The 24,749-nt window shown below is 35.5% G+C and overlaps 1 protein-coding gene across 2 annotated transcripts in view; it reads left to right on the top strand.

The window, feature by feature from the left end:
* The window catches only part of LOC145978908 (G patch domain-containing protein 2), a 54,662-nt gene extending 31,006 nt beyond the window's left edge, over positions 1-23,656 (top strand). Inside the window, exons 10-12 of one of the 2 annotated variants that reach the window (XM_083111864.1) lie at positions 295-414; positions 19,969-20,087; positions 22,108-23,656. In XM_083111864.1, the coding sequence (XP_082967990.1) occupies positions 295-414; positions 19,969-20,087; positions 22,108-22,295 (427 nt within the window). In that variant the 3' untranslated portion in view covers positions 22,296-23,656. Of the gene's footprint in view, positions 1-294; positions 415-19,953; positions 20,088-22,107 lie in introns of both variants that reach the window. The other variant, XM_083111863.1, reaches the window with a different exon arrangement.
* Positions 23,657-24,749: the final 1,093 nt, after the last annotated feature.

Raw genomic sequence — 24,749 nt, 5'->3', positions numbered from 1 at the left:
GATGTGAAAGAAGAATATATGTTAAAATATACAATTAATGACAGTTTTTTTTTTTTAATTCTCTGATTGTCTCATTTGGGAATGTAAATATTATTAGACTGACTCTTGTAGATTGATGATACATAGTACAATGTAATGCTTCAGTAATTGATACAAAGTTCAAGTATAAGCACTTGCTGGATAATGTGAACATCCATATTTTTTGGCTGTATTTTGATTTACATACATTGATGGTGAGAACTTTATTTAATTATTTAGGTAGAAATCTATAAATGTGATTTCATATTATTTCAGGTTACACCCTATGCAAAGAAGGGAGAGGGATCAACTCTGTCACTTGGCCAATCTCTACTCCCTGAGGATGAGAAACGATAGCAGCAATGGAGTAGCTTACCCTGTGCTTACTAAAACTAGGTAAAACTATTTGTTATTTATAAACATATATTCAGGCTTGTGCCACATTTTTACTGTTTTTCTTTCCAAATCTTTGAACCGTGTTAAAAGAGTTGTCACAGGTTTCAATCTTGACGTAGGTGCAAGGTTGTCAAAATTATTTCTTCAGTATAAATAAGGTTTGCATAGTTTATTAGTTGTATTGTCCTTTACGAATAAAGTACTGCCCCCTTAACTGGCTGTGAATCAAAATAGCACAGATTAATTCTGTGAATGATCTGTGGTGGGTTTTACATGGGGGAAACATCCACAGCCCTCAAACACAGGATCAAGAACCACCCAAAACCTGGACCTCAGTGTTGTCGTCCTTAACAACAATCACACTATCCCCTTCTGGAAAGAGATGGTAAACTGCTTACCCCAATCCACCAAAGGGAATGCGATCTGCACAACCGTGAGGGAAGTAATAGATGACAAATTTAATAATGAATTTCTGCTTGTTTGGCAAACCGGATCCGGAACGCAGACTAATATGAATATGAATGAAGTGATCAGCAATCGTACAATAGAAATTTTGGGAATTGAAAAGATGGGAGAAGACCTCTATATAGGGGCATGCATATTTTGTTTTTTTACGAAAACACAACCTGTGAAATAACACATTCTAATGTTGATTTTTAATATTTCTGAAAGGTTTGAGGTGCATTTTCCTACCCTATTTTGTCACGAAATTATGCTAAATGAACTGCAAAATTCGAAATAGACTCTTTAACACGAAATTTAAAGTTTATTTACAGACACGACACTTTCTGAAGTTTGAATTATCCTGTGAGTAATGCAATTCATGGAAAATTAATTAATTCTGCTGTAAAATTTGAGAAGCAAGAATACAGGAATAAACTTAATATTACCGCTATAGCACAGACATTTTATTTTATTTACCACTTTTGAACCCAAAATTGACTTTTTGTACATAATTTTGTTTTTTTATTTACCAAAAATATGTGCCTTTACCTATATATCAGCCATGAGTGCAACGACACCCCCTGATCTCAATAAGGCCACTCAGTAACTTTCTGAACCAAAACACACATCTGCACGCCTCATCCCCATCCCATCCCAACCCTCCCTGTTCTCATATTGTTCATTGCATCTCTTCATTTTCTAACATCTCCTGAGTACAACAATGTTTGCAAAATAATGTGTTTTTTTTTTAAGTTTATTGAGTTTGCTTGTATGGCATACTCACTGTAAGTATTGGGTAAATAAGTTGGTAGTTGTCAACACTGTGGTTGTAATTTGAGATGAATGGGCAGAGGCATGCAAGGACCAGCTTTTCCGTGAATTTCAGTGCTGGGAAAGTCGACTTTGTTTTTAATCCTGACACATTTTACATATCTTAAAACTTGAAGTAATTATTCTAAAGCTTGCCTGGAAGAAATTATAATAGTTATAAATAGTTTTATAATACAGTAAATATTCATGTTAAGTATTATATGCAGACTGTAGTATTGCTCTTTGCTGGCAGTGTCATTGTCTACCTTTGGTTGGACCTTGTGATTTTCAGACTGAAACATGGCAGAAATCGGAGGTTTCTTTTGGCAACTTTGAGGTTTGTACCATATTAGTTCATGTATAAATCTCACTTTTTCAAAGAAAAATTTCCTCCAAAAACTGTGCTGCATATTATGCACGAAATAGTTGACAGCTAACATGAAACTATGCATGATTTCACTATGTCACTGCATATAACATGTATATATCAAGAGGGGCAAAACCAGGTTAGATTTCTTTAGTAGTAGTAGTAGTAGGAAGAAAGAAAGAAAGAAAAAACTATATAAAAGTGAAATGGTCATTTCTCGTAATTTTTCACTTTGTAGCAGACCATTTTGAGACATCTTTGAGAATTCGAGCATGCACCTCCTCCCAGATATAATTTGGATCTCACTTTCTTCTACTACAGAATAAACAAGGTGGTTACAGAAGTGATAGCATTAGGATGTTAAACACAGTGGTTGGAGGTGGGTAAGGGGGGATGTAGCATGCGTTGGTGACACACTGTATGTACACGGTATTCTCCTCTTGGTCCAAACAGCAACAGGTGACTCATTTAATAGGTATGAGCTTTACAACCTACAACTAAGAAAGACACTCTCTTGAACCTGAATTGTCCTGCACATTATGTACGAGATATAATTATTGGCTTTTCCCGTCAAAAATCAAGTTGTGCATTTAACATGCATGCTCATTACACATGCGTAAATACAGTTTTCCACAGAGAAGGGGAGAATTCACTGGTTTCTCGTGTAGCTGCCGAAAACAAAGTGGGTGTGCACTTTCAACCAAATTGAGTGCAATATAAACAAAATAAGACTAAAACATTAAGTATAGTTAATAATATTTTAACAGTGCAAGAAGGCCTTGCATTACTTGTGTCATATCGTCGCCACTGCCAGAACAGGATCTGTTGGCTTTGAAACATTGATGATGTCAACATCAGATTTTGTAGGATTCTTTCAATTGTTTGCTAACGTTCTCTTGCAATTTTAATAAAACTCATCATTATCTTCTACTACACATTGTGAGAAATAGCTCATGGCTTCCTTTTGCTGTATTCTTTTTTTTCCTTTCAGGGAACTACATAGTTTTTTCCATGCATAAGGTATAAAAATACATTTGGTTTACAAATGCATGTATTTTTCTTTTGTAGATATAGCAGAAATTGTATTTTTCTATGAGATAATGTTACACAAGTGTAATGAAGTGAAAATTAAAAGCATTTAGTATGTAAATATGTGATAAAGTTTTCATAAATTCATGTGCTAATACTTGAAGCATGTAGGAAAACTGAGAAAATGCATTATTCATTTCAATTTCATTACCACAAATACAGTTTCATGTTCAGCATTAGACCATGAGGGATGACTTTCTGCAATCGAGTTATATACATTTTCATATTTGTACGAGGAACAGTCAAAAAGTTAGTTGTGTTCACGTAGAATTTATTTCTAAATGCAGATATTTTTATGAAAATTGTTATGCTTGTTTCCCAGTCACAGTTGTTTTTCAACATAGCAGCAACAGTTCATCATTATCAGTTGTGAATAGTGTTGTAGCCAGTTGCTCGAAGTGAGGAGGGATGTTATCTCCCCAGCTAGCAAATTTTTTGCAAAGCATCCCCTCAGGTGTCACATTATCACCACGTTAAACCATGGGAGCATCCCCCTGCTAACACCAAAGTTCGACCAAAGATCTGTCCAGTTAACATTTTCCACTTCAAGCTCTGGTTGTGGCCATTGCAAGCAGCATCCAATTTGGAAGTCCGTGGCTGGATTTTTGTGGGCTTCATTGCTAGTTCCATGATGTATATGGTGACAAAGCTGTTTCATGTGAGGTCACCTCAAAATGATACACCATCATGAACAACTATTTGGAAATATTGGCCCTTCTGGGAGTAAATTAAAGGGGGGTTTAGTGAGGGGATACACTCTACAATCCCGACCAATCCTGCAATTTTGTTCTTCCATTTGCCATGTGATTTCCAAGTGTTTGCATCCGGAGTGGCATTTCCACTCCAATGGGCATGTCCAAACTGTAGTGGGAGACTTATTCTCACACATTTGATAGGATCTTTTCGAAGGCAGCAAAATGAAACTTGCACCATCCTACTATGAGTGTTTAAATAAATTGGCTCATGGATTGTGCTTTGAAGTGGACCCCTAATATCCCATATATTGTTTACATCATGCCATTAAAACTAACTTTTTGCCTGTACCTTGCATCGATACATATTTCTCTCTGCTCGTCATGATAATGGCACTTGGTTATGACTGTTCTTGGATAGACGAAATTAATCCTATAGCAGGGTTGCTTTGTCTGGAAAACAGAGAAATGTCGGGGAATTTTGCAGATCGTCTGGAATTTACATCATTTTGGAGTCTGCAAGAGAAAAAGTTGCAAAATGAACAAGCAGTTCACTTCCACTTGTGATTCCACTCCCAAAAAAGATTAAGTTTAGAAACTTGTTTCCTTCGTTCTTATGATTCTCAGTCTTGTGCAAAATTAGGGTTCCTTTGAATTTCTGCAAAAAATTTCCACTTTTATAATACTAGATATTATAAAGAATATCAAAGTGCAGTCCAGATATCTGGTTGATAATTAAAGTATGTTGACAATATGATCATAGTTATCGGAAAGATTGGTGAAGATGAGGATCGTCTATTATTTTATAGATCTTAGTCTTGTTTGCATTTCCTATGTACAACAAAAATTTCACCATGCTGTGTACGTATAAATGTAAGCAAGGAAGCAGTATGACAGATCATAAGTTCTCTAGTTGAAAATGTTGTATATAAAAATAATCACGCTGTACAAATTACAACTTTGCCAGCAATGTGTAAAAAACTACAATGCCAATCACGCTGTACAAATTATAACTTTGACAGCAAGATACAGAAAAGTGATATTGGCAATCACATTGTATAAAATAGAGGAATAGGAGGGTGGAGATATTCTTTGGCTTGGTTGAATGGAAGCCGGGGTTGTAAGTTTATGCGATGCATGTTAATCGGATTGTTTTCTAACAAATTTCAAGCATGTTTGCATGTAAAAATTAATAAAAATCTGAATTTACTAACACCAGACTCACTTTTTGACATTTTTCATGAGTTAGCGTATGTGGTTTAAGCCTGAAAGGTAAAAATCCAAGTAAGGAAGTTGGTCCCCTGCGATTCTCAAGTTGCGAGAAGTGCTACGAGAATAGGTAGGCGGTCATAAAAGATTTTATGAGACTCAGTACGCTGTCTCAAAGATTATTCGTCTAAAGATTATAATGTGAAATTTTTTTCATTATCATCGCAACTAGTTTGCAAAAACGAAATATGTGATTCCACGATTGTGTTAGTGTTCAACTAGTTCTTGTTTGGTGCAAAGTGAACTTAAGTTGTTTTACGTGAAAATAAGAAATATGGAGCAAATATTGGCTGAATTGCGACCTATCTCGAAGTCACAAGAGGAACTTAAACAGGAGTTAGGACAAGTGAAAGCAGAATTTAAGAGTGATCTAAAGAATCTAGAAAAAAATATAAGAGCTGATCTGAACATCCGACTGAATGTCATGCAGAAAGATGTGTCCCTATACAGGCAAGAATGCATTTCTAGGAATGAGAAGGTTAGGAGTGAAACCCAGAAAGTTGACATGGAAGTGAGAAAATTGATAGAAGAAAAGGATGAATTGCGTCAGGAACTTGTGGTTGTGAAAAACAAACTTTTTGAACTGGAAGAAAGAATAGAAAACAATCAAGCCAAGACTGTATGGTGTCATCGTCAAGTACAAGTACCAGAGTCTGTCAAAAAGAAGCCTGCATTTTCACCTGTAGATCACCAGGAATCTACTGAAGAGCCATCAGAAGCTGAAGAATGGTTTAATTTTATTGCTGGTAAATCCCATACAAGTGAAAATATTCCCATCGAAACTAGTGAATTACAAAATGGTAATGTTTCCCATGAGGTAGAACATTTAGTGGGTATTGTGAACAATACAGTGTTGCCCGTTTTGTCAGGTGTAGCTCAACAAGTTAAAGTTCTACAGAATTCAACTACTACCATGCTACACAGGTTTGGGGAAAGTGATTCAGATAGTTCACCCAGCACAATTAGCTGTCATTCATCTGGGCTTAAGAGTAGAAAAAAGAATAGGTCTAGGAAAAAGTCTCCCTTAGTAAATGTGAATAATAATGATAGTGTAACAACACTTTTCCCTAATGGAACAAGTAAGAGTGTTTCTAGGTGCAAAGAAAATCAAGTTTCCTCACATGTTACTAAAAGAAATTTCTTGAAGTCAGATCAATTAAATAGGTTTCCGAAATTCTCTGGAGTTTCTAGTGAACTAATCCCATCTGAATTCTTAGATGATGTCGAAGAGAATTTCGAGTTATTTCAAATAGCAGAAACAGATTTTATGACTTATGTACCAACGCTGCTAACAAAGGATGCTAAGCAATGGTACAAGATCTCAAAGCAAAAATTTTCAGATTACCAATCATTCAAGATTCAGTTTCTGAATCATTATCAAAATTCTAATTGGAAAACAACAATGCTCACCAAAATCTTGAATTCCCAGTATCAAAAGTCTGTTCATGGGTCACTGCTAACATTTTTCATGGACCAATGGAAAATTTTGCAGATTGTTCAACCTACCACTGACGAAGCACAAAGGCTAGCTCAAATTGCTACTTTGATGCCTTTCAAAATCAAGGAAATTTTCATTATGAAACCTGTTACAGAGCTGAGTGAAGCCATCACGGTAATAGAAAATTCCGAAGCCCTTAGCAAAACTTCATTACGTGAAAGGCCACAGGCAGTATTTAACAGTAGAACTAAAAACTTTGATAATAATAGAAACGTAGCAGTTATTCAAACTAAATGTACCGATCAGTCTAAAGACAGAGGTGACAAACTCAAGTGCGAGGTTGTTGATCATTCCAGCACACAGCGTAACTCAAAAAGAAATGTAGTCACCAATGCTAATAAGTCTACTTTTTCGGGAAACGAGTAAGTCGCTCATGTCGAGAGGGAGGTGTCATGAGTGTACCTGCTAATCCTCCTTTGCAACAACCCAACTCTAGTAATCTTAATCACACACACAAAAAATTTTACAATTCAGTCAAAACAAATACCGAAGCACAGGTCATTCAACCCTTGTACAATAATGTCCATTTGCTAGGTGATTCCATGATGATCCACGTAGCAGAAACCTTGGCGAACTACACTGTTTCATATGATTCACTAGGTAAACGGAACATAGGGTTATGTACTAGCGGCCAAACTATTTCCAACCTATCTCAAAAGATCTGTCCAGATACCAAAGTTGGTAAAAAAGTGATGTTGCTTATTGGCACCAATGATTTTTTGAGATATACAGAGCTACACAAAATGAAAAGTGACCTCAAAGGTTTAATACACAAGTTATTACCTTTAACGAATCAGTTAATATTACTCACATTACCACCAATCCCAAAGTTGTTAACTGCTGACAATCCTGATTTGTGGAGTCAGTGGAATAATTTTCTAATGGAGTTAGGGAATGATGAGAATCTCATTGTAGTGAATATTAGTCATCTGTTTTTGAATGCAGATTCCAGTATAAAATTGGATCTATTTGAAAAACACTTAGGAAATCCAAGGAATGGCCGAATTGATTTAATTCATTGGTCAAAGTCTGGGATGAATGTAGTTTTTGATTTCTTGAAACAAAAAGGTCTGTTCAATGATGTCAATCAAAATGAAATCACAGTCCAGGCAGACATACACCAGTTTAACTCGTTAAACTAGTTACGAGCTCATGTCAAAAAGCAGGTGATGTGAGTGATGCGATAAATCCTGCTATTCATTTTATAAACTTAAGTGAATGTGATGAAATAGATTACAGTGCAGAAATCAAAAATTGTAAGCAACCCATAAATACTAATAGCAAGCATAAACCTTCTGCTCACATAAAAGTAAGAATAAACAATAAGGAATATACTTCTTTAGTCGATAGTGGCGCTGAGGTCAGTGTTCTCTCGGAAACCCTGTGGAAGTCTATTTGTACTCAGGCTTCTAAACCACGGCTATTGCCAGTTACGGGAATTAAATTAGTTGACTATACAGGGAAAAGGAAAGACAAACTAATAGGTTCCACTCATTTGAACGTTGAAATTTGTGGACTTTCCTTTTACATTAAATTCCTGGTAGTCAGATATTTAAAAGTAGACATTATTCTCGGTTTAGATGTCCTATACAATATTGATAGTACTTTAGACTTTGTCCAGCGAGGCTTACTCTTGGAATCGAGCGAAGGAAGCAAATTCTCCAAATTTATCGCTGTTTCAAATGAAAGTTGTCCGGAAGAAGAGTTAGATTTCAGACCTTCTGTATCTAACATATCCCCACGGTCATCCTCTCATCCTTCTGATGAAGACTTGTGGAGAAGGGTTAAAGAGTGTGAACATTTAAATGAGTCACAAAGGATAGCTTTATTTCAGTTGTTAAAACAATATAAAACATTGTTTTCTGAATTACCAGGTCTCTGTAACAAGTATACACACACAATAGAACTGGATACTTCCACACCAATAGTTAACAAAAACTATCCAATACCATTAGCATATAGGGATGAAGTTGGCAGGCAAATAGAACAAATGTTCAACTTAGGCATTATTGAATATTCTGAATCAGAGTACCTATGTCCTCTCCTAGTTGTAGTCAAGCCCGGAGGAGGCATTCGTCTCTGCTTAGATCAAAGAAATATCAACAAACATGTCAAGCTTGAGCAATTACATCCTATGAACATAAATGAACTCTTAATGAGTTTCCATGGATGTCAATGTTTGTCCTCCCTAGATTTGGTTAATGCTTTCTGGCAGGTCCCCTTACACCCCAAAGCAAGAAAGTATACTGCTTTCAGTTTTCAGGGAAAACTTTACCAGTTCACAAGGGTAGTGTTCGGATCAATCAATGGAACGTCTGCTTTCATTAATGCTCTGACACGAACCTTGGAAGGTACGGAATCTTTTACAGTATGTTATGTAGACGACGTAATTGTCAAAAGCACGTCTTTCGAACAACATCTTTTTCACTTAAGACTTATTTTTGACAAGTTACGAGATGCCAACATGACACTGAGACTGGACAAATGTAGGTTTTGTCAAGTCAAGGTGGAATTTTTAGGGCATTCTATCAGTGCACAGGGTTATGAGAAATCTCCCAAGTATGTTCAAGCCATAAAAGACTTACCTGTCCCTTGCAATATCAAGCAACTGCAGAAAGTCTTGGGAAGCTTCAATTGGCTATCAAAATATGTTAAAGATTATGCCATCATAGCACATCCCTTGTACCAGTTATTGAAAAAAGGCAAAAAGTGGGAATGGGATGAAAGTGCACAATGCTCCTTTGAGTTGTTGAAACAGTCCATTATTGCAGAAACAATGCTTTACCATCCAGATTTGAACAAACCATTCTTTGTTCAAACTGATGGATCAAATATAGGCATTGCAGGATATTGTTTTCAACTGGTAGACAACAACTTGTGTCCGATTGGATTCGTGTCAAGAATTTTGAAACCTTTTGAGAAATCATATACGTCCACTGAAGTAGAAGTGTTAGCAATACTCTTTACACTGGACAAATTTAAATCACTGTTGTTAGGTAGAAAATTTACTGTTATCACAGATCATAAATCCCTCACGTGGTTAGAATCTGCACACACTTGGAACAATAGGCTGACTAGATGGTTTATTCAAATACAACAGTACTCATTCCATGTCGAATATTGTAGAGGTAAAGAAAACCTCTTGGCAGACCTGTTGAGCCAATCTTTTAATGACCGTGATAATGAACTCATATTCATGAATAACTTTGAGTATCTTGATGAGTCATTAATATGTGATAAAAACAATTTTGTTAATGAACAAAATAGTGATCCATATTGCAGTGGTGTTAAATCTGTTCTCGCTGGTTGTGAAAGTTCACAACAGAGCAAACATCGAAACTGGAAGAATATATACCTTATTCACAATGATCTACTTACCATCAAAGATTTTCACAATCCAAACCGGATAAGAATATGCGTGCCTCAATCATTAGTAAATCTTGTACTGCACAAGTATCATGATCAAGGTGGTCATTTTGGTACAGACAAGACACTCGGTAAAATTTACCAAATATTTTACTGGCCTCATATGAAAAGAGACACAAAGTCTTACATCACTGATTGTGAAATTTGCATGAAAAATAAACCAGATAAACATCCTCCTAAGTATCTGGAAATCATGCACAAACCCTCAAAACCAGGTGAAATATTATTTATTGATTTACAAGGTCCATTCATACGTTCTTCCAAAGGTGAAAAATATTTACTAACAGTATTAGATTCTGCTAGCCGTTATCTTGTGGCATATCCTACTGGCAATAGTACAGCTTCCATCGTAACTAGAAAACTAACACATTCTTACTTCATCCATTTGGGAATACCAACAATAATTATATGTGACAATGGTCCACAATTTCGTGCAGAACATTTTACAAAAGGTATGAATTCTCTCAATGTAAAAATTTTTTACATTCCCAGTTATCATCCAAGTGCTAACTTAGTGGAGAGATATCACCAGGAAATAAATAGATTGATGCGTATATTTTGCAATGGTAAACATAAGCAATGGTCTAGCCATGTTGCTGCCATTTTACATCTGTTAAATAATTCAATTTGTTCCAGTACAGGTTATGCTCCTATAGAACTCAGGCTAAATATTGAACCTCAAAATATCTGTAAAAAAGTACTAACGGATCGCATTCCTGATGTAGAGATGTGGAAAAATAAGCTGCTTATGGCAGAAACATGTAGTTTCAATAAGAGACAAAAACATATTATAAAACAGCATGAAAAACAAGCAACAAAAAATCCAGTAAAGCAAGGCGATCTGATCTTCATAAAACTGCATCCTCAAAGTGACACTATCACTTGCATTATAAAAAAATATTGTAATTTATACCAAGGGCCTTTTGTCTGTATGCAAATTCATGATGATAACACAGTGAAAGCCATATGCTGCAACACTGGAAAAGACATTGCAAATATTTCCGTAAAAAATATCAAAGCTTGGCATTGTTCATTGGACAAACAAAAACTTTGGATAAACAAACTTTTAAGCATGCGTAACGATTTGCAACTTCATGAGTTAGGTTTGGAGTCGTTGCATGATGCTGTCTAACTATATTTATTAAGAGCATGATAAATTGTAAATTATAGTGGTACCATATTTGTGATATGTGGAGTTTGTGCATACATGTTGTCTATTGCATGTTATAAATGTATGCATGCTAATTTATGTATGCGAGATGCATATGTTATGATTTTATCTCTGCATGCAAATTGTACATGATTTGTTTTCTTTTTTTTTACTGATGCATGTAAACTGCACGTGTGTTGTTTTGTGTTTATTCTTGAAAATTGTACAAATTTGGTTCTGCGATTATGCATACACACTGTACACAAGTGTATTCTGTTTTGTGTTTATGCATGTTAAGTTATTTAATATATGAATCTGATATTTTGTCATAATCTTACATGTTATATCTTTGTTTATGTGGTGTTTGTTTTGTAACTAACTTCTTGCATGTAGACAATGTCATAATTTTAGTAATGCATGAAGTATTTGACATTTCTTCTTGATTCTCAGTAAGAAAGTCAAATTTCCCAACCCCGGGGAATTTATGACAGATCATAAGTTCTCTAGTTGAAAATGTTGTATATAAAAATAATCACGCTGTACAAATTACAACTTTGCCAGCAATGTGTAAAAAACTACAATGCCAATCACGCTGTACAAATTATAACTTTGACAGCAAGATACAGAAAAGTGATATTGGCAATCACATTGTATAAAATAGAGGAATAGGAGGGTGGAGATATTCTTTGGCTTGGTTGAATGGAAGCCGGGGTTGTAAGTTTATGCGATGCATGTTAATCGGATTGTTTTCTAACAAATTTCAAGCATGTTTGCATGTAAAAATTAATAAAAATCTGAATTTACTAACACCAGACTCACTTTTTGACATTTTTCATGAGTTAGCGTATGTGGTTTAAGCCTGAAAGGTAAAAATCCAAGTAAGGAAGTTGGTCCCCTGCGATTCTCAAGTTGCGAGAAGTGCTACGAGAATAGGTAGGCGGTCATAAAAGATTTTATGAGACTCAGTACGCTGTCTCAAAGATTATTCGTCTAAAGATTATAATGTGAAATTTTTTTCATTATCATCGCAACTAGTTTGCAAAAACGAAATATGTGATTCCACGATTGTGTTAGTGTTCAACTAGTTCTTGTTTGGTGCAAAGTGAACTTAAGTTGTTTTACGTGAAAATAAGAAATATGGAGCAAATATTGGCTGAATTGCGACCTATCTCGAAGTCACAAGAGGAACTTAAACAGGAGTTAGGACAAGTGAAAGCAGAATTTAAGAGTGATCTAAAGAATCTAGAAAAAAATATAAGAGCTGATCTGAACATCCGACTGAATGTCATGCAGAAAGATGTGTCCCTATACAGGCAAGAATGCATTTCTAGGAATGAGAAGGTTAGGAGTGAAACCCAGAAAGTTGACATGGAAGTGAGAAAATTGATAGAAGAAAAGGATGAATTGCGTCAGGAACTTGTGGTTGTGAAAAACAAACTTTTTGAACTGGAAGAAAGAATAGAAAACAATCAAGCCAAGACTGTATGGTGTCATCGTCAAGTACAAGTACCAGAGTCTGTCAAAAAGAAGCCTGCATTTTCACCTGTAGATCACCAGGAATCTACTGAAGAGCCATCAGAAGCTGAAGAATGGTTTAATTTTATTGCTGGTAAATCCCATACAAGTGAAAATATTCCCATCGAAACTAGTGAATTACAAAATGGTAATGTTTCCCATGAGGTAGAACATTTAGTGGGTATTGTGAACAATACAGTGTTGCCCGTTTTGTCAGGTGTAGCTCAACAAGTTAAAGTTCTACAGAATTCAACTACTACCATGCTACACAGGTTTGGGGAAAGTGATTCAGATAGTTCACCCAGCACAATTAGCTGTCATTCATCTGGGCTTAAGAGTAGAAAAAAGAATAGGTCTAGGAAAAAGTCTCCCTTAGTAAATGTGAATAATAATGATAGTGTAACAACACTTTTCCCTAATGGAACAAGTAAGAGTGTTTCTAGGTGCAAAGAAAATCAAGTTTCCTCACATGTTACTAAAAGAAATTTCTTGAAGTCAGATCAATTAAATAGGTTTCCGAAATTCTCTGGAGTTTCTAGTGAACTAATCCCATCTGAATTCTTAGATGATGTCGAAGAGAATTTCGAGTTATTTCAAATAGCAGAAACAGATTTTATGACTTATGTACCAACGCTGCTAACAAAGGATGCTAAGCAATGGTACAAGATCTCAAAGCAAAAATTTTCAGATTACCAATCATTCAAGATTCAGTTTCTGAATCATTATCAAAATTCTAATTGGAAAACAACAATGCTCACCAAAATCTTGAATTCCCAGTATCAAAAGTCTGTTCATGGGTCACTGCTAACATTTTTCATGGACCAATGGAAAATTTTGCAGATTGTTCAACCTACCACTGACGAAGCACAAAGGCTAGCTCAAATTGCTACTTTGATGCCTTTCAAAATCAAGGAAATTTTCATTATGAAACCTGTTACAGAGCTGAGTGAAGCCATCACGGTAATAGAAAATTCCGAAGCCCTTAGCAAAACTTCATTACGTGAAAGGCCACAGGCAGTATTTAACAGTAGAACTAAAAACTTTGATAATAATAGAAACGTAGCAGTTATTCAAACTAAATGTACCGATCAGTCTAAAGACAGAGGTGACAAACTCAAGTGCGAGGTTGTTGATCATTCCAGCACACAGCGTAACTCAAAAAGAAATGTAGTCACCAATGCTAATAAGTCTACTTTTTCGGGAAACGAGTAAGTCGCTCATGTCGAGAGGGAGGTGTCATGAGTGTACCTGCTAATCCTCCTTTGCAACAACCCAACTCTAGTAATCTTAATCACACACACAAAAAATTTTACAATTCAGTCAAAACAAATACCGAAGCACAGGTCATTCAACCCTTGTACAATAATGTCCATTTGCTAGGTGATTCCATGATGATCCACGTAGCAGAAACCTTGGCGAACTACACTGTTTCATATGATTCACTAGGTAAACGGAACATAGGGTTATGTACTAGCGGCCAAACTATTTCCAACCTATCTCAAAAGATCTGTCCAGATACCAAAGTTGGTAAAAAAGTGATGTTGCTTATTGGCACCAATGATTTTTTGAGATATACAGAGCTACACAAAATGAAAAGTGACCTCAAAGGTTTAATACACAAGTTATTACCTTTAACGAATCAGTTAATATTACTCACATTACCACCAATCCCAAAGTTGTTAACTGCTGACAATCCTGATTTGTGGAGTCAGTGGAATAATTTTCTAATGGAGTTAGGGAATGATGAGAATCTCATTGTAGTGAATATTAGTCATCTGTTTTTGAATGCAGATTCCAGTATAAAATTGGATCTATTTGAAAAACACTTAGGAAATCCAAGGAATGGCCGAATTGATTTAATTCATTGGTCAAAGTCTGGGATGAATGTAGTTTTTGATTTCTTGAAACAAAAAGGTCTGTTCAATGATGTCAATCAAAATGAAATCACAGTCCAGGCAGACATACACCAGTTTAACTCGTTAAACTAGTTACGAGCTCATGTCAAAAAGCAGGTGATGTGAGTGATGCGATAAATCCTGCTATTCATTTTATAAACTTAAGTGAATGTGATGAAATAGATTACAGTGCAGAAATCAAAAATTGTAAGCAACCCATAAATACTAATAGCAAGCATAAACCTTCTGCTCACATAAAAGTAAGAATAAACAATAAGGAATATACTTCTTTAGTCGATAGTGGCGCTGAGGTCAGTGTTCTCTCGGAAACCCTGTGGAAGTCTATTTGTACTCAGGCTTCTAAACCACGGCTATTGCCAGTTACGGGAATTAAATTAGTTGACTATACAGGGAAAAGGAAAGACAAACTAATAGGTTCCACTCATTTGAACGTTGAAATTTGTGGACTTTCCTTTTACATTAAATTCCTGGTAGTCAGATATTTAAAAGTAGACATTATTCTCGGTTTAGATGTCCTATACAATATTGATAGTACTTTAGACTTTGTCCAGCGAGGCTTACTCTTGGAATCGAGCGAAGGAAGCAAATTCTCCAAATTTATCGCTGTTTCAAATGAAAGTTGTCCGGAAGAAGAGTTAGATTTCAGACCTTCTGTATCTAACATATCCCCACGGTCATCCTCTCATCCTTCTGATGAAGACTTGTGGAGAAGGGTTAAAGAGTGTGAACATTTAAATGAGTCACAAAGGATAGCTTTATTTCAGTTGTTAAAACAATATAAAACATTGTTTTCTGAATTACCAGGTCTCTGTAACAAGTATACACACACAATAGAACTGGATACTTCCACACCAATAGTTAACAAAAACTATCCAATACCATTAGCATATAGGGATGAAGTTGGCAGGCAAATAGAACAAATGTTCAACTTAGGCATTATTGAATATTCTGAATCAGAGTACCTATGTCCTCTCCTAGTTGTAGTCAAGCCCGGAGGAGGCATTCGTCTCTGCTTAGATCAAAGAAATATCAACAAACATGTCAAGCTTGAGCAATTACATCCTATGAACATAAATGAACTCTTAATGAGTTTCCATGGATGTCAATGTTTGTCCTCCCTAGATTTGGTTAATGCTTTCTGGCAGGTCCCCTTACACCCCAAAGCAAGAAAGTATACTGCTTTCAGTTTTCAGGGAAAACTTTACCAGTTCACAAGGGTAGTGTTCGGATCAATCAATGGAACGTCTGCTTTCATTAATGCTCTGACACGAACCTTGGAAGGTACGGAATCTTTTACAGTATGTTATGTAGACGACGTAATTGTCAAAAGCACGTCTTTCGAACAACATCTTTTTCACTTAAGACTTATTTTTGACAAGTTACGAGATGCCAACATGACACTGAGACTGGACAAATGTAGGTTTTGTCAAGTCAAGGTGGAATTTTTAGGGCATTCTATCAGTGCACAGGGTTATGAGAAATCTCCCAAGTATGTTCAAGCCATAAAAGACTTACCTGTCCCTTGCAATATCAAGCAACTGCAGAAAGTCTTGGGAAGCTTCAATTGGCTATCAAAATATGTTAAAGATTATGCCATCATAGCACATCCCTTGTACCAGTTATTGAAAAAAGGCAAAAAGTGGGAATGGGATGAAAGTGCACAATGCTCCTTTGAGTTGTTGAAACAGTCCATTATTGCAGAAACAATGCTTTACCATCCAGATTTGAACAAACCATTCTTTGTTCAAACTGATGGATCAAATATAGGCATTGCAGGATATTGTTTTCAACTGGTAGACAACAACTTGTGTCCGATTGGATTCGTGTCAAGAATTTTGAAACCTTTTGAGAAATCATATACGTCCACTGAAGTAGAAGTGTTAGCAATACTCTTTACACTGGACAAATTTAAATCACTGTTGTTAGGTAGAAAATTTACTGTTATCACAGATCATAAATCCCTCACGTGGTTAGAATCTGCACACACTTGGAACAATAGGCTGACTAGATGGTTTATTCAAATACAACAGTACTCATTCCATGTCGAATATTGTAGAGGTAAAGAAAACCTCTTGGCAGACCTGTTGAGCCGATCTTTTAATGACCGTGATAATGAACTCATATTCATGAATAACTTTGAGTATCTTGATGAGTCATTAATATGTGATAAAAACAATTTTGTTAATGAACAAAATAGTGATCCGTATTGCAGTGGTGTTAAATCTGTTCTCGCTGGTTGTGAAAGTTCACAACAGAGCAAACATCGAAACTGGAAGAATATATACCTTATTCACAATGATCTACTTACCATCAAAGATTTTCACAATCCAAACCGGATAAGAATATGCGTGCCTCAATCATTAGTAAATCTTGTACTGCACAAGTATCATGATCAAGGTGGTCATTTTGGTACAGACAAGACACTCGGTAAAATTTACCAAATATTTTACTGGCCTCATATGAAAAGAGACACAAAGTCTTACATCACTGATTGTGAAATTTGCATGAAAAATAAACCAGATAAACATCCTCCTAAGTATCTGGAAATCATGCACAAACCCTCAAAACCAGGTGAAATATTATTTATTGATTTACAAGGTCCATTCATACGTTCTTCCAAAGGTGAAAAATATTTACTAACAGTATTAGATTCTGCTAGCCGTTATCTTGTGGCATATCCTACTGGCAATAGTACAGCTTCCATCGTAACTAGAAAACTAACACATTCTTACTTCATCCATTTGGGAATACCAACAATAATTATATGTGACAATGGTCCACAATTTCGTGCAGAACATTTTACAAAAGGTATGAATTCTCTCAATGTAAAAATTTTTTACATTCCCAGTTATCATCCAAGTGCTAACTTAGTGGAGAGATATCACCAGGAAATAAATAGATTGATGCGTATATTTTGCAATGGTAAACATAAGCAATGGTCTAGCCATGTTGCTGCCATTTTACATCTGTTAAATAATTCAATTTGTTCCAGTACAGGTTATGCTCCTATAGAACTCAGGCTAAATATTGAACCTCAAAATATCTGTAAAAAAGTACTAACGGATCGCATTCCTGATGTAGAGATGTGGAAAAATAAGCTGCTTATGGCAGAAACATGTAGTTTCAATAAGAGACAAAAACATATTATAAAACAGCATGAAAAACAAGCAACAAAAAATCCAGTAAAGCAAGGCGATCTGATCTTCATAAAACTGCATCCTCAAAGTGACACTATCACTTGCATTATAAAAAAATATTGTAATTTATACCAAGGGCCTTTTGTCTGTATGCAAATTCATGATGATAACACAGTGAAAGCCATATGCTGCAACACTGGAAAAGACATTGCAAATATTTCCGTAAAAAATATCAAAGCTTGGCATTGTTCATTGGACAAACAAAAACTTTGGATAAACAAACTTTTAAGCATGCGTAACGATTTGCAACTTCATGAGTTAGGTTTGGAGTCGTTGCATGATGCTGTCTAACTATATTTATTAAGAGCATGATAAATTGTAAATTATAGTGGTACCATATTTGTGATATGTGGAGTTTGTGCATACATGTTGTCTATTGCATGTTATAAATGTATGCATGCTAATTTATGTATGCGAGATGCATATGTTATGATTTTATCTCTGCATGCAAATTGTACATGATTTGTTTTCTTTTTTTTTACTGATGCATGTAAACTGCACGTGTGTTGTTTTGTGTTTATTCTTGAAAATTGTACAAATTTGGTTCTGCGATTATGCATACACACTGTACACAAGTGTATTCTGTTTTGTGTTTATGCATGTTAAGTTATTTAATATATGAATCTGATATTTTGTCATAATCTTACATGTTATATCTTTGTTTATGTGGTGTTTGTTTTGTAACTAACTTCTTGCATGTAGACAATGTCATAATTTTAGTAATGCATGAAGTATTTGACATTTCTTCTTGATTCTCAGTAAGAAAGTCAAATTTCCCAACCCCGGGGAATTTATGACAGATCATAAGTTCTCTAGTTGAAAATGTTGTATATAAAAATAATCACGCTGTACAAATTACAACTTTGCCAGCAATGTGTAAAAAACTACAATGCCAATCACGCTGTACAAATTATAACTTTGACAGCAAGATACAGAAAAGTGATATTGGCAATCACATTGTATAAAATAGAGGAATAGGAGGGTGGAGATATTCTTTGGCTTGGTTGAATGGAAGCCGGGGTTGTAAGTTTATGCGATGCATGTTAATCGGATTGTTTTCTAACAAATTTCAAGCATGTTTGCATGTAAAAATTAATAAAAATCTGAATTTACTAACACCAGACTCACTTTTTGACATTTTTCATGAGTTAGCGTATGTGGTTTAAGCCTGAAAGGTAAAAATCCAAGTAAGGAAGTTGGTCCCCTGCGATTCTCAAGTTGCGAGAAGTGCTACGAGAATAGGTAGGCGGTCATAGCAGCATTTTCTACGACACTATAAAATGAAAAATTGTGTAAGGTTTATGAACTTTGTCTGTTGTTTTCATATGGTGGAGATCTGTTCTGGTGAAATAATGTACCTGTTACCTTAGCCTGAAGGCTAGATGCACCTTATTGTAGCACCCAATACATTCGATGCCGATTGTAATTTTACATTTTACTCTTGGAATTTTCACGTGTTCTTGTTTGTGTTAAACGAAATTTGCTAAAAAAAAAGTTGTGAAAGTGAATATGCATAATAATTAATGGATTATATATTTCATTGAAAAACACAAGTTTCAAAAGCAAAAATTGTAATAATGAACGTGTCTGAAATTTCATTTTTGGACTGGAAAACCTGGAAATGTCAGGGAATTTCATTAACAAAAAATCGCAGCAACCCTGTATAGCAATAGATGAAGAATGACAAAAATTATTTCTTGTCTTAGGTTATGTAGCTATTAAAATGTGCATGCCAGGGAGAAGGGTGTGGAATCTTGAACCCAGGTGAAGTTGGAAATACATAGTTTTTAAATGTCAGCAAACAATAAAACAATAGATATATTTTGTTCTACTTTGATTCTTAACACAATGCAAGCAATAAGTTGCATACATTTATTGGTTCAATATTCAATTAGGAAAAAATTTCTTATGTATTGGAGGAAAAAGTCACCCACAAAATTTTTAAAAACCCAATTGTTTTACCTGATGTCACGTTTTACTAGTGCCATGTTATTCTTGTGATTTCTGTTCTGGTACTATGCTCATATCCTTCTTTGGAAAAGGGTTTATTTCGCCACTAATTTTTTGTAGTATCTATAGCAGTAGTTTTAAAGAAGTTCTTGAGTCATTCTGTCAATTGCTCATTAATTCCCTTTGTTTTCTTCTCATGTTCTCACCAAACCTTAGGTTTCTTCATTCCAGAAACACGATGCAGGCTATGCGCGTGGAGCAACTGGCATTACGTGGTCTACAGGGCATGTTTCAGCCACTGAATGACTTCAAACGTCAGAGGAGAACTCCACCTTCGAGCCCTTTGCCAGGCAAGTAAAGTTTTTGCTCTTTTTGTTTGGAAAATAATCCCAGTGTTAAGGTCACCAATCCTCAGAAACAAATGTAGTTCAAGCATAGAGTAAAATATTTGTTACACACTTTAGGAACAATCAGCAGCTGGAACAAAGTGAATAGTGGTATAATCTTGCTTCAAGGTTCGAATTGGTTACATCTTTTTTGAACATGCTGTGTTCATTTGAAAGTTTGTATCTTTACACAATTGGTATTAAGTTTGTATCTTTACACAATTGGTATTATTGATAATAGGAAGTTATAATATTGGAAAGGTTTCAAATAGAAGGTCTGTTCAAAAAGTAACCGAACTCCTTTTGTAAAGTTTGTATATACTCATTTTCAAGGTGTGTGCGACTTACTCATGTTATGTATATTAAAAGTATATATAAAAATATATCATAAAAAACTTACGTTTCGTGAGTATCAGTTTTACGATAGAGGAAATAGGAAAAACTGAATAAAAATGGATAAAAAGTTGATTCCATACCAACTGGACCCTTACACGTAAAACTTCGTGATCTATTCCTTTCCTTAAAGTTGTTCTTTCGTAAAACTGATACTCGCGAAACATAAGTATTTTATGATATATTTTATATATACCTCTAATATAAGTTTGTATATAAATTCGTTGAAGAGAACCATCAGAAGTGGTGCTGTCCTTAGTTATTAACTTGGCCCAGTTTTAAAACCGTTGCTAATCACAGTAATGCAGTAGATGTGTTAAGTGCCCACAGCAATTTTCAGTTATTCTACCACGAAGGAACTCGAAGGGAAGAGCAGCGAGTATGTGTAAAATTCGGTGAGAAATTGCAGAAAACATTCAAAGAGACGTACAACATGTTACGTGAAGCCTATAGTGAGGAATGTTTCAGTTGAACACAGTGTTACAAATGGTACGGACGTTTCAGATCAGGTTGAACCTCCATTGAGAATGACGAATGAGTAGATCCCATGTTAAAATGATATTAATCATGTTCTTCGACTGGTAGGGGATCAGAGTTTGTGCCGTATGGTTCCACAGTGAATGCAGCATTCTACGTTAATGTCGTGCAACGATTACAAGAAAAGGTGCAGCGCAATAGGCCATAGATGTGGTAGAACAAGTTCTGGATGGTTCGTCACGATAATGCATGTGCTCACAGTTTTTGGCAAAGCACCAGACAGCTGTTGTCCCACAACCAGCCTACTCCACTGATTTGGCACCAGAAGACCTCTTCGTCTTCCCTAAGTTGAAATCAACCCTCAAAGGTCACAAATTCCAGACAATAGGGGATATCAAGGAGAAGGGGCGTACAGTCCAAAACTGGAGTTCCAGCAGACATTACATGACTGGAAGAAACACTGCGAGCAGTGTGTACACGGTGGAGGGACATACTTTGAATGAGACAGGTCGAAATAGCTGGTTAATATTACAATTTTCTCAATTTTGTAAATGTTCGGTTTCTTTTTGAACAGCCCTTGTATTTTTGCGTGATTTTGCAAAACTAACAGATTGAGCCTGTATGTGTTAGTACAGTATATTGTACCAGGTGGCAATAATTAAAGTTTGCCTGCTCAGAGCCCTCTGCAGTCCATTTGAAGCAACGGATTGCAGTAAGACTTGGTATTGAAGCTATGGACATCGTGGGGAAGCAAATGCTTATGAAAAAAAAGAACAGAAATAAGGCATGCAAAACGTTAGTTGGTCACCACAGAAGTGTTTCAATTTGCATGCTGTCAAAAATGAACGACCCTTTGTAAGCATAAGACTGCGTGATCAATGATTCAACAGCAGGATGTTGTTCACTGTGCACCAGATTTCAGTGCCACATTTCAACCTGGTGGTGAAAATCTGAACTTTTTTTTTTTTTCATCAGCATTCACTTTCCTGTGACCACCATAGCCTCTATACCAATTTTCGTCACAATTTGATGCTTCGAACGGGCTCCAGAGGGTCCTTTATGGCCACACATGTTTCAAATTGGTGCATTCTTATATCACATTTGATTATTTCAGAGGTGGTTGCAGCTTCTGTGGATCCAATACCAGAGCACAATATAGGCAATCAGATGCTCCGGAAGATGGGGTGGGAGCCAGGTCGTGGTCTTGGTATCAAAGCTGATGGCATCACAGACCCGGTGCAGGCAACCATTCGACCAAAACACCATGGATTGGGCCACAACCCAGCTTATAAATCCTGCTAGACACATTCTCCCTTCCAACACGTATTTATGTACTTCATCGGCATAAAATTTATATCGCCATGCCATTAAAACTTAGGAATTTGATATATCAGATTGTTCCTTACTTAATATTCCTATGTTGCATGAGGAGGTCGAATCTTCTCTGTTCGTTCGAACTCCTTCCAAAAGGTCCTTTTGTTTCTTTGTTGTCTGCTCTTTGATGTGACTGGAGCCTTCTGCGCTGCTTTCTGTCTGTTGCTCTTAGAGGACTTCCCAAAAGCAGAGGTACTGCTGTCTCAAATTAGGTGACCCATTCTCCTTTGTTTTGCTGAAATTGAAATTCAATTTTGAAACAGCAGTCATGGTTGGAACAAACTCGGACCTTCCAGTTGCCACCGTAGGCTTTGTCTCAGTTCCTTGGTTGACAGTCTTCATGTTGCTAGTGAGGCCACTAAAGGTGGTTACTTTCTTGGCAGAAGTTATATGTTCTTTTCGTTCCTGCCGCTTCCTTGCATAGTCTTCCACAGCAACATTCGGTGGCTAACAGGATGAAGGATGCGACTTGCAGCTTTCTTCTCATTTGCTTTACCAAATATTTCAGGTTTATTTAGATGAACTGATCCCCCTTCAGGCAACAAAACTGTTGAACATTTATTCTTTCTTAGAATAACAAAGTTACTTTCAACTTCATCTTGGTTCGTATGACCTTTATCTTCAGCAGTTCTTGCAGCAATATCAAATTCCTAAGTTTTACTTCAACTCTTCTGTTCAATATTGTATTCATATTGGTTTTAAATTATGTGTTTTATTGGCATGGCAATATAATTTTTATAAGGTGAAGAATAGTTTTTAGCAAAGAATTATTTCCAAGAATACATCATCAGTTAGACCAGTATGCATAATGTAAGAAAAAATACAAGTTTCATGAGAACTAATGATATTTATATTGTGAAGCTATCACTGCCAAGAATATTACTGAAATGAAGGTGGAGTGTAGTAGATTTGTATGTAGTAAGTTTCCAAGTTCATTTGTTAATAATTTGTTACCTTAGGAAATGTCCAAGCTCATTAGTTACTTCTAATTGTATTGAATCAAACGTACAACATTTTTGACATACTTTATAATAATTGTAACTATTTTGGTTAATTGTTATATAGGTGTCTGTATAGTGAGGATTTTTTTATGAAATAGAATTTTGTAAAGAATTTAACTCCTATGTAACCTATTATTCTGTATATTTGTTTTGTTTGTTACAATGCTTTTCTATTTATTTGTCCAGAGTACTTAATCAGCATTGTGCTAAGTACTTTGCTCAGGTGTTTCAAGATGTATCATGTTAAAATTGTATGCAAATTAGAATACAATCACCATTCATATTTTATGTAAGGTTCTAATTTTTTCAAATTTTTACCCCACTAGTTTGTTTTTCTTCATTTAGCATTCAGAATTTGGACTTCAATACAGATTCAGAGTTTTAACAATGCCGACCAGGGCAAAATTATATTGTATAAAAAAATATACAACAAAACGTAACTTTTCCACCCTCTAACAGAGTCTTCTTCAGACTAAGATTCACAATAAATTTCTTCATCTGAAGAAGACCCTGTTAGAGGGTGGAAACGTTATGTTTTGGTGCATATTTTTTATACAATAAAATTATGCCTTGGTCAGCATTTTGATGTTTTATTAACATGGAAGCAAGGCTTAACAGTGTTACCATTGGACATGTTCTGTGATATATTTCTCTACATAATATTCAGATGCATGGAAAACTATGAAAATACCAGAATCTTAACATAGGACTCGGACATTCCGCCCCGAGATTAGTAACTTTGTCAATGCTTGGCACAAAGTAACTAGGTCCCAAGTTTAAACCGTAGACAAGTCAATTTTAATTGTAAAAATGCCTGTGAATAATATCAAACTCTAGTGAATATAATATTTTGGTAATGCATTTCCTGAAAGTGTTTTGGTACATTGTTGCATATAACCTCAGCTCAGGGAATTTATTATGCTACAATACTGCATTCACTTATTTTTATCTCTTTGAAAACTTATTAGATATATATTTTATCTTCAAGTAATATCTCCCAATGACTATTAAATAAAACAATTTTCTGGTGAGTTGAAACTTCCAAGCGCAGTACACTTAAGTAATGCTTCAGGATTTAGAGGACGAGTGGTAGCTATTTTTGCAACAGCTTAACTAACATGCTCTACACCCCCCCCCCCCAACTTTCAGTTGTGCACTCCTACTCATTAAAAAAATCCTGCCTTTCTAATTCACGCCTACATTTATATTAGGTATATACAAATATGTAAATTCATACATAAATTTGAATAAATGTAAAAACTGATACGAAAGGTTAAACAACAGAGAAACTGTAAAAAAATATATATTATAATTGCAAATGAAAATACACTGTTACTACAGAAATTATGGTATTGTTAAATGCTCATTACCAGTCCTGTGT

The sequence above is a fragment of the Lepisma saccharinum genome, chromosome 25, assembly GCF_977018435.1.
Source record: "Lepisma saccharinum chromosome 25, izLepSacc3.1, whole genome shotgun sequence".
Lineage (NCBI taxonomy): Eukaryota > Metazoa > Arthropoda > Insecta > Zygentoma > Lepismatidae > Lepisma > Lepisma saccharinum.
The sequence above is the reverse complement of the archived record's forward strand: the minus strand, read 5'-3'. Positions and strand labels throughout refer to the sequence as shown.